The sequence below is a fragment of the Nerophis ophidion genome, linkage group LG16 (genome assembly GCF_033978795.1).
Source record: "Nerophis ophidion isolate RoL-2023_Sa linkage group LG16, RoL_Noph_v1.0, whole genome shotgun sequence".
NCBI lineage: Eukaryota > Metazoa > Chordata > Actinopteri > Syngnathiformes > Syngnathidae > Nerophis > Nerophis ophidion.
In genome coordinates, this window is record NC_084626.1 from 27225420 (window position 1) to 27240476 (window position 15057).

Below are 15057 nucleotides of genomic sequence, written 5' to 3' on the forward strand. Positions count from 1 at the left end.
AAAATTCACGTGTCGCAAACAGGAACTAAAGGAGTCCAAAACTAACAGAAAATACAAAAACATGATCCGGACCACGAATCATGACACCAATATTGGGAAATAATTTCAATATTTAATTGACATTGTTACACCTCCATCCTGTGTTTTTGTCTGATTGTAATTGTGATCACACAACAGAAGTGTAGATAGAACAGTATTATAACTGAAATTAACCAGCTATGGAAAGTGGGGATGATGTTCGAAACCGGTTCTCCCGATTGTTCGATTAGAAAAGAACCGATTCCATGGATTTGAATCTCTTTTTGAGAACCGGTTCCCGTTATCGAAGCAACTATACCGTATTTTTGCGACCATAGGGCGCACTGAATTAAAAGGCGCCATGTCAGTTACGGGTGTCATTTCTGTATTTAATGCATAAAGAAGGAGCAGTGTATTTTTGGCCGCAGGCATTGTTAAACATAGGCTAAGATTCAATAAGGAATCGGTTCGATAAGAGGATTCAATATTGGGCTCGAATTCGATAATTTCTTAACGAACATCATCCCTAGTGAAAAGTGAATTAACAAAAATATTATTATATTTTTAATAAACATTTTACTAAAGGACAATACACTGTATACGCAGCCAAATTGTCTTGCTGAAATAAGCAGGGGCGTCCATGATAAGGTTGCTTGGATGACAACATATGTTGCTCAAAAACATGTATGTACCTTTCAGCATTAATGGTGCCTTCACAGATGTGTAAGTTACCCATGCCTTGGGCACTAATACACCCCCATACCATCACACATGCTGGCTTTTGAACTTTGCGCCTATAACAATCCGGATAGTTATTTTCCTCTTTGTTCCGGAGGACACCACATCCTCTGTTTCCAAATATAATTTGAAATGTGGACTCGTCAGACCACAGAACACTCTTTCACTTTGCATCAGTCCATCTTAGATGAGCTCGGGCTCGGGCCCAGCGAAGCCGGAGGCGTTCCTGGGTGTTGTTGATGAATGGCTTTCGCTCTGCATAGTAGAGTTTTAACTTGCACTTTCAGATGTAGCGACCAACTATAGTTACTGACAGTGGTTTTATGAAGTGTTCCTGAACCCACGTGGTGATATCCTTTACACACTGATGTCGTTTTTTGATGCAGTACCGCCTGAGGGAACAAAGGTCCGTAATATCATCGCTTACGTGCTGTGATTTCTCCAGATTCTCTGAACCTTTTCATGATTTCACGGACCGTAGATGGTAAAATCCCTAAATTCCTTGCAATAGCTCGTTGAGAAATGTTCTAAAACTGTTCGACAATTTGCTTACAAAGTGGTGACCCTCGCCCCATCCTTGTTTGTGAATTACTTAGCATTTCATGGAAGCTGCTTTTACACCCAATCATGGCACCCACCTGTTCCCAATTAGCCTGCACACCTGTGGGATGTTCCAAATAAGTGTTTGATGAGCATTATTCAACTTTATCAGTATTTATTGCCACCTTTCCCAACTTCTTTGTCACGTGTTGCTGGCATCAAATTCTAAAGTTAATGATTATTTGCATAAAAAAAATGTTTATCAGTTTTAACTTCAAAAATGTTGTCTTTGTAGCATATTCAACTGAATATGGGTTGAAAAGAATTTGCAAATCATTGTATTCCATTTACATCTAACATAATTTCCGAAATCATATGGAAACAGGGTTTGTAAAAGAAAACTGGTTATGTTTAATAAAAAATCAACACAATTATTTAATAAAGTCAAATACAAATAAGGCTACAAGAGAAGTATTCAACTCTTCTCTTTTCTAGATTAAATATTTACAGCAGACATGATTTGTCTGAGTGGCTGGACAGAAAAGATTAAAAAGAAATAGTTGAATATAAAAGAAATTATTTTTTTATATTTTTTTTAATCATTTAAGAAACATTCCAAATAAAAACCGCAATTCATTTATTTTTATTTTTTTTGACACTCCTACTTTTGAATAATTTTGAAAAATATTATATACCGTTTTTCCGGACTATAGGGCGCACTACTGATGGGCTGGTCTAATCAGGTCTCTTTTCATACAAAAGGCGCACCAGAATACAAGGCGCAGTAAAGGGGTCATGTTATTATTATTTCTTCTAAATGTAAAACCCTTCTTTGTGGTCTACATAACATGTAATGGTTCTTTTTTTGGTCAAAATGTTGCATCGATGATGTTTTACAGACCATCTTCAAACCGCTTCCTGAGAGTCGCTTCAGAATGCGCCGTTTTGTGGGCGCTCTTATTTACGTGGCTCACCTTCGGCAGCGTCTTCTCCCAGTCATCTTTGTTGTAGCTGTGTAGCGTGCAAGGACGGGAAGGGAAGAAGTGTCAAAAGATGGAGATAACTGCTTTAATGACTTTCAGACTTCACTTCAATCAATGATGGAGCATCTCCTAATCCGTGGCTCAATAGTGCAACAACAAATGTGTCCTGTGAAAAACCGTCCGATCGGAATTCTCTATTAACTTAAAGTTTCTTGGGTGAAAAAGGTAAACTCACTACATCTGTATGTTTTAGCGCTTTCATGGCAGGTTTATTGACGGATATAAGTAAGAACTTTACACTACTTTATATTAAAAAAGGCAACAGCAGAGGATGAATGTCCCATAACGAGAAGATAGAGAAAAAGAAGCTTATCGACCACGGTGTTGTTATGGACTACACAGGCGGACGCGCGCACATTTTCAGGACTAATCCAGATTCCAAATACAGATCAGCACGTACCAGAAGGTAAGAAAAGTCTCTTTTGCATAATATTGCAAAAAAAAAAAAAAACATCTTACCTTTAACACACACCATAATAATACTTGTATGTTGAAGCACAGTACAATCCTTTAAGCGGCGCAGCTTCATAGCTTACCAAAGTCGCACTAAAACATTTTGATATATTTTTGAGCACCGTGTGTAATGTTCTATATTTTCAATGGAACATATAACAATTTTGTTAACTTGAGTCATATTGCAGTCTACACATATCTCTTATGTGTGACTGCCATCTACTGGTCACACTTATCCTTTCAGCATGTACCAAATAAAAATGCTTCGAGGTCAGTAAGCACAACCAAAATTATCCCGCACATTAGGCGCACTGACGAGTTTTGAGAAAATGAAAGGATTTTAAGTGCGCCTTATAGTCTGAACAATACGCTGATATGTAGGTAAGGGGTTTTACAGTGCAGTAACATTAGCTAACGTAGTTGTTTACAAAAATCCTATTGAAAAACTGACAAAACTTACCGAACTGCCACTTCGAAAAGCTTTTTTAATAAAGTTAAATACAGAAAATGCCAACTTGTAATAATGTTTTAGCGCCCCCTCTGGGTAGGGTTCATACCCACTTTTTTGCACCACTTTCCACTCGAATTCTAACTTTGTGCTTTGCCAGGAGTTCTTCCTTGAATCCAATGGTGTTTTCCACCCTCTTTATTGAAGTGCTTGGCTGGCACTTGCAACTTTTTGGGGCCCCATGTTGGCTTATGTCAGAGCCATACTAGTTTACTACAGACTAGTTTGCTATGCACAATGTTTCTGCCGTACGATAATCAAGACAATCTCAAAAAGCCAGGGGCATATGAAAAACGGGGGCCTACAGAAACCGAGGTACTACGGTATTATTAAGCTTTCATCCGTTCAGTCAGCTTCACTATCCTTTCTGCCCTCTCAACAGTGTGGTGTACATCCTGTGCTGACCACCAATCAATCACAAGACTGAACACATTTTGACAAGCAACCTTCAACGTTCGCTTTTCTTGTGCTGTGAGAGAAAGCCATGGTACCCAGAAAAAGCTTACAGAAGGACAGATAGGATGTGCAAACTCTGTACAGAAAGGCCACAGATGTTTAAACTCTGATCCCAACCCGAATATTTTTGTCATGCGCTGCCCTAAATGTAAATCTCTATTTACAGTAACAAAATACCATTTTAAATAATCAACCAAGACGTCGGAAAAATGATTGTCCCATTGCTGAGATGCTACAAAGTGTCCGTGAGCATCAGACGCAAACAACTAACAGTTGTGCTCCTTCTCCTCCAAGCTGGAGATTGAACTGGAGCTGTGGTGGACGTTCACCGAGCCGTCCGGGGACATTGACGAGAGTAAGGGGTCGCTGGGGGAAATTGGTGACAGCGTGTTGTCCATGACCAACTCCTTCATTTTACAGGTCCTGGGATTTCCGTACAGACCCGGGTCCGCAGAATCCGGGGGGATTGGGTCGAAGGTGATGGTGCCGTTGTTGAGGTCCAGTGTGGTTGGAGGCGACATGTCCGGGGCTGAGGTGTGGTGGTAGAGCTCCGTGTTGCAGTCGTCCAGCATGGGCTCCTGTTTGATGGCCCGACCCATCATCTCGGAGGTGCAGATAGAAGGGGACGACACCACGCTGAGACCGTGAGCACGAGCCTGGATCTCCAACTCCTTTGAGAAAATACAAATAGGCTTCAGTCAGAACTTCTTCAAGTTACGAATTTAAAAAATGGCGTTTGTCAGTCATGCTTTGGGATAGATTTCTGTACTTGTGTAGCCGGATCGAGTCTGGGACTTGGTGGTTTGGTGTACACGGCACCATGGACTAGGGCTTGCGCTACCCTTTGAATTCTCTAAACCTGCTTGTCGGGTAGCTCTCAAGCTGAATGTGAAGATTAAATGTTAATGTAAACCCGTGCCTATGGGCCAGTGCAGGGGTCCGCAACCTGCGGTTCCGGAGCCGCATGCTGCTCTTTGGCAACTCTGATGTGGCTCAGCTGCATAATCGACGACCCCCCAGACTGTTACAGGGGGATTCCGGATTTCAGCGTTCTCCGATTTTCACTCAAACTACAACATTGAGGGCGTGCGGTGATGGCTTTACTTCTAACGTCCTCTACAACATGTCATCGCGCCCGCCTTTACGCAATGATATCTGCGTGCCGACCGGACGCGTGCATTTCGCTGATTCTATCGTCACATGTACAAGATTGCAAGGCATACTGGGCGATACAGGTTACACTGAAGGTTGTGATATAAAGAACTTTAACACTCTTACTAATAAGTGCCACACTGTGAACCCACACCAAACAAGAATGACATCCTCACAGTAACACACCATAAACGCAACACAACAAATACCCAGAATCCTTTGCATCCATGACTATTCCTGACTATATTATACACCCCTGTGCCACCAACTCCGTCCACCTCAACTGACGCACGGTGCTAGCGGTGTGTATATTATAGTCAGTAAACAGTCATGGATGCAAAGGATTCTGGTTATTTGTTGTGTTGCGTTTATGTTGTGTTACTGTGAGGATGTTCTCCCGAAATGTGTTTGTCATTCTTGTTTGGTGTGGGTTCACAGTGTGGCACATATTAGTAAGAGTGTTAAAGTTCTTTATATCACAACATTCAGGGTAACCTGTATCACCCAGTATACCTTGCAATCTCGTACGTGTATCTGCGGAAGCCACATACAACATGTTGCTGGACTGGCAAGCAGTTTGTACATGTTGTAGAAGGCGTCATGTCAGAGTTATTTTGTGTCGAACCCCAAGATGCATAGAAGGAGGGAGCAGGAAAACAGTTTAATTTATAATACTAGAACTAGAACAAACAAAGGGTTCAAACCAAAAGCGCGCACGTGGGCGGATAAAAAACAAAAGGCCTTTAGCATAGAAGCTAACAAGAAACAAAAACGAACTTCAGCATGGAAGCTAGAGGATCACAAACAGAAAAACTGGAAAAAGCTATGGCTAACAAAAACAGCTTACCGCTACGACGACCAGGACAAGATGTAGCACGACAGGTAATAGCTGTAACAAAACGACAGGTAGCACGACAAAAGTGACATGAGGCAACGACAATACAAATGACAATACAATAATCCAGCAACTGACACAAGACAAAGGAGATAAAAATAGGAGCCGGCTGATTGGCAACAGGTGTGGCCAGGTGCCAATCAGCCGCAGCTAAAGGGGAACACAGCACTCAGGGAACAAGACAGGAAGTCGACAAAAATAAGAGCACTAGACAGGAACCAAGGACAGGAAATACTAAACACACTGAGGAGGAACACAGCACTCAGGGAACAAGACAGGAAGCTGACAAATTAAGAGCACTTGACAGGAACTGAAAGACAGGAAATACTAACCACAGGAAACAGACAAATGCAGAGGAAAAAACTAAATCATAGACAAACTGTCAGGGGAAAGCCTGACACATCAAAGGCAATGGCTCCATAGCACGCCCTTATTATTGTTATGTGGGTGACCACCAGCAGATATTCGCGAGAATGGTTGCGGCTCCCATTGTCGGCTCTTTGAGTGGTAATGGTTGCCGACCCCTGGTCTAGTGTCACCGGTCTTGTCCAGTCAGCTGCTCAGGATTTTGGTGTGATTCATCCATCATGGCAAGTTTATTGACAGATATAAGTAAGAACTTTACACTACTGGTTTGTTTTGTTACCATGACAACTCATTAGTTTTTACCTGGTCCTCATGTCACGCCCCTGTCCTCATGTCTCACACCTGTTTTCACTAATCACCATATTATTATTTAAGCCACAGTTACCAGATAACCAGTCTGGCAACATCACCTCCTCCACCCATGATATCCACACTGCTTTTTTCTCATACCCTTTTTTGTCACAGTAAGTGATTTTGTTTTAGTTGTTCATAGTTCTGCCATTGTGCAAGTTTTAGTTTATGTCCATAGTTTATGCCATAGTGCAAGTGTTTGTTTCCATAGCCAAGTTTTGTACCTCCATTGTGAGCGCCTTTTGTTTGCTTTTTTTTTTCGTAGTTTGTTAATGTCAAAATAAAAAAGATGTCTCTACCTTCACGCCATCTCCGGTCCAAGTTCACTTTCATCTCGGGGAAACAACCACCTCATAGTCCTAGTCGTGACAAGCGGATTATGTAAATATTGGGTGTTATAACTTGAGATTAGTGAATCACGACATGAAGTAATTTGCATATCAATTTCTAAAACCTTTTAATTAAGGCTTGGCTTGATAGTTTTTGTCAGCTGCATCACGGTGCGGAATTTTTTTTATTATTGTCCACATGCCTGTGCGCCAGCCAGTAACTGTATGATTTTATTCATATATCGTATTTTTCCAACTACAAGTCGCAGTTTTTTTTTCATAGTTTGGCCGGGGGTGCGGCTTATACTCAGGAGCGACTTACGTCTGAAATTATTAAGACATTACCGTAAAATATCAAATATTATTATTTAGCTCATTCACGTAAGAGACTAGAACAGGGGTAGGGAACCTATGGCTCTAGAGCCAGATGTGGCTCTTTTGATGACTGCATCTGACTCGCAGATAAATCTTAGCTGACATTGCTTAACGCAATAATTTCGCTGGTAATCACAGTGCTAAAAATAACGTGCAAAATATAAAACATTCTCATGCATTTAAATCCATCCATCCGTTTTCTACCGCACCTGTTCAAGAAGTCGCATTAATGGTAAGAAGTATTTTATGTCACGATGGGGGGGTCGCAGCTTGCTGCAGGGTCCTTCCCCCAGGAAGGCAGACGGACTACTCGGGACATGGCATTTAGGTAAAAACATGATTTAATTTTAACTAAAAAAATATACAAACAAAAATCGCTCACAGCGGAGGCACAACTTGGGCTAAGGAACAATGCTAACGCATAAACAGACTATGAACATAAATCAAACCAAACATACTTGGCATGGCATGAAGCACGAAACTATGGCAAGGCAGGAAACAAGTCAGCACAGGGCGACTGACTGGCAAAGACGAGCTTAAATACTGCATCTGATTAGTGCTCGGGAAGCAGGTGAGCGGGCATTTTGTCCACCAGAGACAGGTGGACAAAATGAGTGACCAAGGAAACCAAACAAGGGAATGGAAAAAAACAGGAACTTAAAGAGTCCAAAGGACAAACAGCACATGGCCAAACAAAAACCTGATCAACAGACATGACATTTTATTTATTATTGGTTAGCTTCAGAATAACAATGTTATTAAAAAGAATAAAAGACTTATTATACTCTAAAAATGTTGGTCGTACTTAAAAATGCACGCATTTAGTTGTATTCTGTGTTAAAAAAATATGATATGGCTCTCACGGAAATACATTTTGAAATATTTGGCTTTCATGGCTCTCTCAGCCAAAAAGGTTCCCGACCCCTGGAATAGACGTATAAGATTTCATGGGATTTAGCGATTAGAAGTGACAGATTGCTTGGTAAACATATAGCATGTTCAATATGTTATAGTTATTTGAATGACTCTTACCATAATATGTTACGTTAACATACCAGGCACCTTCTCAGTTGGTTATTTATGCCTCATATAACGTACACTTATTCAGCCTGTTGTTCACTATTCTTTATTTATTTTAAATTGCCTTTCAAATGTCTATTCTTGGTGTTGGATTTTATCAAATAAATTTCCCCCAAAAATGCGACTTCTACTCCAGTGCGACTTATATATGTTTGTCCCCTTCTTTATTATGCATTTTCGGCAGGTGCGACTTATACGCCGGAGCGACTTATACTCCGAAAAATACGGTAATACCCACCTGTATACGAAGCAACAGGAGACGATTTGCATGCTCCAGCTTTCTTTGTCTGCAATCGAGCTCTTTGGTCCTCTGTTGCTCTCGCTGGAGTTTCCTGATATAGTCCACCGAGGCTTTCAGAATGGTGCCCTTATTCCAGCGCATGTCTCTGGGGGAATACAGGAGACAAAAGGTCTAAAGTCAGAGTCAGCTGAGCAGCTGACCGGAACAACAGAGGATTCTTCACAACCATTGAGGAACAAATACCCCATTACAGTTTACGGACAGTCGGCAATGCGAAAAGGACACTAGGAGTGAATAGACTTACAGAAACATGAATCGATCGACGAACACGTGGGTCAATGAGTGTCAACACATGACAGATATATATACTCACGGATCATTCGACTTTGGTATCAAGGTTCCCAGCTCTTTGATGCGGTCGTTGATGTTAAATCTTCGCCGTCGTTCAACTACAAATTGTCATTGGGCATACATGAAGAATGTCAGTACGCAGAAATGTCATTTTTCATAGAAATTGCAACATAAAGATTAAAATTTTGAATCCAAGCCAGTGGTTTTTAACTATTTTTCATTGATGTACCCCCTAGGAACATTTTTTTTAATTCAAGTACCCCCTAATCAGAGCAAAGCAGTTTTGGTTGAAAAAAGAGATAGAGAAGTAAAATACAGCACTATGTCATCAGTTTCTGATTTATTAAATTGTATAACAGTGCAAGATATTGCTCATTTGTAGTGGTCTTTTTCTTGAACTATTTGGAAAAAAAAGATATAAAAATAACTAAAAACTTGTTGAAAAATAAACAAATGATTCAATTATAAATAAAGCTTTCTACACATAGAAGTAATCATCAACTTAAAGAGCCCTCTTTGGGGATTGTAATAGAGATCCATCTGGATTCATCAACTTCATTCTAGACATTTCTTCACAAAAAAAGAAATCTTTAACATCAATATTTATGGAACATGTCAACAAAAAATCTAGCTGTCATCACTGAATATTGCATTGTTGCATTTCTTGTCACAGTTTATGAACTTACATTCATATTTTGTTGAGGTATTATTCAATAAATATATTTATAAAGGATTTTTAAATTGTTGCTATTTTTAGAATATTTTTGAAAAAAACTCACGTACCCCTTGGCATACCTTCAAGTACCCCCAGGGGTACGTGTACCCCCATTTGAGAACCACTGATCTAAGCGACCGTATCCAATATACGGCCATCACAAAACACGTAGCACCCATATTAGATTTAACGATAATAGAAACTGGGAAAGCTTAACCTATTGTTACTATAACAATCTATTGTTCCTATAACAATCCACAAGGTTAATATAGCTGGCTTCTCTTTCTTCCCCTCCATTTATCTGCTTTTTTTTTTAAAGTTAAAGTACCAATGATTGTCACACACACACTAGGTGTGGCGAAATTATTCTCTGCATTTGACCCATCACTATTGATCACCCTCTGGGAGGTGAGGGGAGCAGTGGGCAGCAGGGGTGGCCACACCCGGGAGTAATTTTTGATGATTTAACCCCCAATTCTAACCCTTGATGATGAGTGCCAAGCAGGGAGGTAATAGGTCCCATTTTTTTATCGTCGTATTTCAAGTTATCATTATATATATATATATATGTATTGTTGCATTTAAAACAATTGTATTGTTGGTAATACAGGTAATTGTTGTTATTATTTATCATCAATAGTGCTTTTCCTACAGGTACTTGTATTGCCCCGTTTGTAGTGTAAAAATGTTCATTGTCATTTCTGTATTATTTGTTTCACTAACTGCTTCTTTCTTATCACTTTTACCATCTTATTTGTACATTTCCTATTTGCTTATGTTGTTTTATTGTTGTTGTTGTTTTTGTTGTTGATATTGTTGTGTGTGCTGTTGTTGTTGTTGTTGTTGTTGTATCCCCACAATTTCCCCCTCCGTCTTCCTTTTTTTCCTCTTGCTATCCCCTCCTGCTCCGGCCCGGCTGCACCAAATAAAATTATTAATCCATTTAATAAAAACAAATACAAATAAGGCGACAAGAGAAGAATCCCACACTTCTCTTCTGTATAGTAAAATTTGTACATCTGATATGGGCATCTACATCAACAATCTGATTTGCCCGAAAAGTAGAACAGGACAAAAAAATAATAATAATACATTTAAAAAATATAACGATAATAAACTTGTCTGACGTGCAGTGTGTTGTTTTTTTTTACCAAATACAAATATGCTTGTTGTTTGATCACATTACGCCTGTACTGGCTCACCTGCACTGGCTTCCTGTGCACTTAAGATGTGACTTTAAGGTTTTACTACTTACGTATAAAATACAACACGGTCTAGTTCCATCCTATCTTGCCGATTGTATTGTACCATATGTCCCGGCAAGAAATCTGCGTTCAAAGGACTCCGGCTTATTAGTGATTCCCAAAGCCCAAAAAAAGTCTGCGGGCTATAGAGCATTTTCCGTTCGGGCTCCAGTACTCTGGAATGCCCTCCCGGTAACAGTTCGCGATGCCACCTCAGTAGAAGCATTTAAGTCTCACCTTAAAACTCATTTGTATACTCTAGCCTTTAAATAGACTCCCTTTTTAGACCAGTTGATCTGCCGTTTCTTTTCTTTTTCTTCTATGTCCCTCTGTGTATCGGCTGGGGACATCTCTGCGCTGCTGGTCCGCTACCCTTGGGATGGTTTCCTGCTGGCTCCGCTGTGAACGGGACTCTCGCTGCTGTGTCTTGGATCCTCTTTGGACTGGACTCTCGCGACTGTGTTGTATCCATTGTGGATTGAACTTTCACAGTATCATGTTAGACCCGCTCGACATCCATTGCTTTCCTCCTCTCCAAGGTTCTCATAGTCATCATTGTCACCGACGTCCCACTGGGTCATTATTGTCACCAATGTCCCACTGGGTGTGAGTTTTCCTTGCCCTTATGTGGGCCTACCGAGGATGTCGTGGTGGTTTGTGCAGCCCTTTGAGACACTAGTGATTTAGGGCTATATAAGTAAACATTGATTGATTGATTGATTGATTGTGCACTGAGGCAAAAGTATGGGATGGTGGTCTGGGGTACGGGTGTTTTGTCCGAGGATGCATGTGTGCTGTTGTTGGCTACTGTGCTCAACATGAGTCCAAAGACAACAATGGATAAGTGATTTGTGTTTTGAAACATTCGGTAGATATCCGCCTTGTTGGTACTTTCCAAAATAACATAAAATAAACTGACTAAATAAAATAATAGTTTATAAATTAAGTCGCCATTATTGGTAGACATTTTGTTTCAAATCCAACAGGAGATATTGCGAAGGCATGAAAGATCCGCTTGTGGCTCCAGAGCCATGGGTTGCAAACCCCTGGCCGAGGTTATAACCCAATACTCTTGTTTACATTTTTCCAATGGAAAAATGTGCTTCAATATACAAACGTTTCTTCTAATGAACATTTCAAGAACCAATTAAATCCATAAATCAAGGTTCCACTGTATATCAGAAGTCAGAGGTCTGAATGGAAACTCACTCAAGTTGTGATTGTCTTTCTTCTGTCGTTCTTTTGCAAGAGCACGCACTTCAGCCTCTGTGAAGCGGAGAGAAACAAATTAAAATCAAACCGGGCAACACCACACAGAACCTAAGACGGGAATCCATTTCCGTGTCTATTTTCCGCAAGCTCGGCACTCAGGTTCCACATTGTCTACTCGTGCCATGCATTCTATATTGCAGAAAAAGGGATGCAGCATCGGCATACATACTTACAATTGATTCATATTGTGTGCGATTTAGTACGACACAAAATCAACATCGTTTAAAATACGAACTTGCACGTAACTTTAAGGATTTGGTTTGCGACGCTTACCTACTGGAAAGCCATCAGGCCTCTGATAGTTTTCATATGGGTCGCACTGTCCAGGTTTGCCCAGAACTTGCTTCATGCCAGGAGCTGGAGTCATTTTGGGGAAATTATTTGACTTGGTAGCATTTTGTGCATTTCCAAATTGCACACAATATCAACACGAGTCAAGATGTTATTTCACATTAATGCTTTTCCATTCAAAGGACACACAGATCACATAAACAATTATTATTATTATTATTTTTACAGTCGTTAGGAGACATTTATCAATACTTAGGTCATTTTTTCAAAACTCTTAATACAGTGAGCACAACAGAAATAAAAATTGGCTAAATTGGGGAACAATTATCATTGCTTTGGCACAAAATGCATTCAATGGATTACGTCTTTCAAATGACATTAATTCTTATCTCACTTCTGACATGGAAATCTCATATTGCACATCCATCCATACCGCTTATTCCCTTTCGGAGTCTCAGCTACAATCGGGCGGAAGGCGGGGTACACCCTGGACAAGTCGCCACCTCATCGCAGGGCCAACACAGATAGACAGACAACATTCACACTCACATTCACACACTTGGGCCAATTTAGTGTTGCCAATCAACCTATCCCCAGGTGCATGTCTTTGGAGGTGGGAAGAAGCCGGAGTACCCAGAGGGAACCCACGCATTCACGGGGAAAACATGCAAACTCCACACAGAAAGATCCCGAGCCTGGATTTGAACCCAGGACTGCAGGACCTTCGTATTGTGAGGCAGACGCACTAACCTCTCTGCCACCGTGAAGCCCTCATATTGCACATGTACGGAAAAATATGTCTAACAGCATTTTATATTAAATAAGGTAAAATATGTGTTTATAGGGCAATGCGTACATTGTATTATATATTTTCATATATCAGCTACTGTGCGGAAGTGTGGGGGAACATATATAAGAGTAACATAAAGGCATTGTATCAACTACAGTATAAAGCTATAAGGATTATTCATAAAGCAGATTATGGTTCTCAACATTTTTTTCAAAGATGTACCCCCTGTGAATATTTTTTTAATTCAAGTACCCCCTAATCAGAGCAAAGCATTTTTGGTTGCAAAAAAGAGATGACGAAGTAAAATACAGCACTATGTCATCACTTTCTGATTTTTTTACATTGTATAACAGTGCAAAATATTGCTCATTTGTAGTGGTCTTTCTTGAACTATTTGGAAAAAAAAATGATATAAAAAATAACTAAAAACGTGTTGAAAAATAAACAAGTGATTCAATTATAAAAAAAGATTTCTACACATAGAAGTAATCATCAACTTAAAGAGCCCTCTTTGGGGATTGTAATAGAGATCCATCTGGATTCATCAACTTCATTCTAAATATTTCTTAACAAAAAAAAAAAATATTCGACATCAATATTTATGGAACATGTCCACAAAAAATCTAGCTGTCATCACTGAATATTGCATTGTTGTATTTCTTTTCACAGTTTATGAACTTACATTCATATTATAAATATATTTATAAAGGATTTTTTAATTGTTACGTATTTTTGGAATATTTTTGAAAAATCTCACGTACCCCTTGGCATACCTTCAAGTACCCACATTTGAGAACCATGGATCTAGAACACACTAACATCCATCCATCCATTTTTTACTGTTTGTCCCACTACATCCTGAAGGAACTCTCCTGATGGAATCAATAAAGTACTATCTATCTATCTATCTATCTATCTATCTATCTATCTATCTATCCATCTATCTATCCATCTATCCATCTATCTATCTATCTATCTATCTATCTTATTTATTAATTCTGGTTTATTGAAACTACAGGAGCTAGTAAAGTAACAGACATTATGTGCTATGTTTAAGGCTAAAAGTAAATTATTACCAGCAAATTTACAAAAAAATGTTTGTCACCACTTTCTGAGATTGAAGAGCATAGAACAGGGGTGTCCAAAGTGCGGCCCGGGGGCCATTTGCGGCCCGCAGGTCATTTTTTAACGGCCCCACGGCACATTTTAAAAATACTATGGAAAATGATAAATAAATGATAAATGGGTTGTACTTGTATAGCGCTTTTCTACCTTCAAGGTACTCAAAGCGCTTTGACACTACTTCCACATTTACCCATTCACACACTGATGGAGGGAGCTGCCATGCAAGGCGCCAACCAGCACCCATCAGGAGCAAGGGTGAAGTGTCTTGCTCAGGACACAACGGACGTGGCGAGGTTGGTACTAGGTGGGATTTGAACCAGTGACCCTCGGGTTGCGCACGGCCACTCTCCCACTGCACCACGCCGTTTAAACATTTAAAACATAAAAAGTGGAATGTAACAAGAACATGTTGCAATGTTTACTCAAATAACACAACGTTGCCATACAGGCTGTTTCTTTCTTTAGAAAAAAAATAGTGTATCAAAATCAATTATGAATTAAAGCTGCAAGCAGCGTTGGTCGGGTCCGCCGTTGGCCGCCGCCGCCGTGTCCCGGGTCCCGATCTTAGTCAAACCAACATAGAGGTTTTTATTTCATGTCTCTACGACATTTCTAACAGAAGTTACATGCAGTTTTGTCTGGGTTTTTTCCTAGGGGGCGCTAAGCGCAATTTAGATTTTTGGGGTTTGGTTTTTTATTAGATGGCAGTTTTTGCCAGTCCTGA

At 40.0% G+C, this 15057-nt stretch overlaps 1 protein-coding gene across 1 annotated transcript in view; it reads right to left on the reverse strand.

The window, feature by feature from the left end:
- Positions 1-2219: 2219 nt before the first annotated feature.
- The window catches only part of mitfa (melanocyte inducing transcription factor a), a 56573-nt gene continuing 43735 nt past the window's right edge, over positions 2220-15057 (reverse strand). Inside the window, exons 5-9 of the mRNA XM_061874766.1 lie at positions 12401-12484; positions 12065-12121; positions 8919-8994; positions 8543-8690; positions 2220-4427 (exon numbers count right to left, since the gene is read on the reverse strand). Of these exons, the coding sequence (XP_061730750.1) occupies positions 4023-4427; positions 8543-8690; positions 8919-8994; positions 12065-12121; positions 12401-12484 (770 nt within the window). The 3' untranslated portion in view covers positions 2220-4022. The remainder of the gene's footprint in view (positions 4428-8542; positions 8691-8918; positions 8995-12064; positions 12122-12400; positions 12485-15057) is intronic.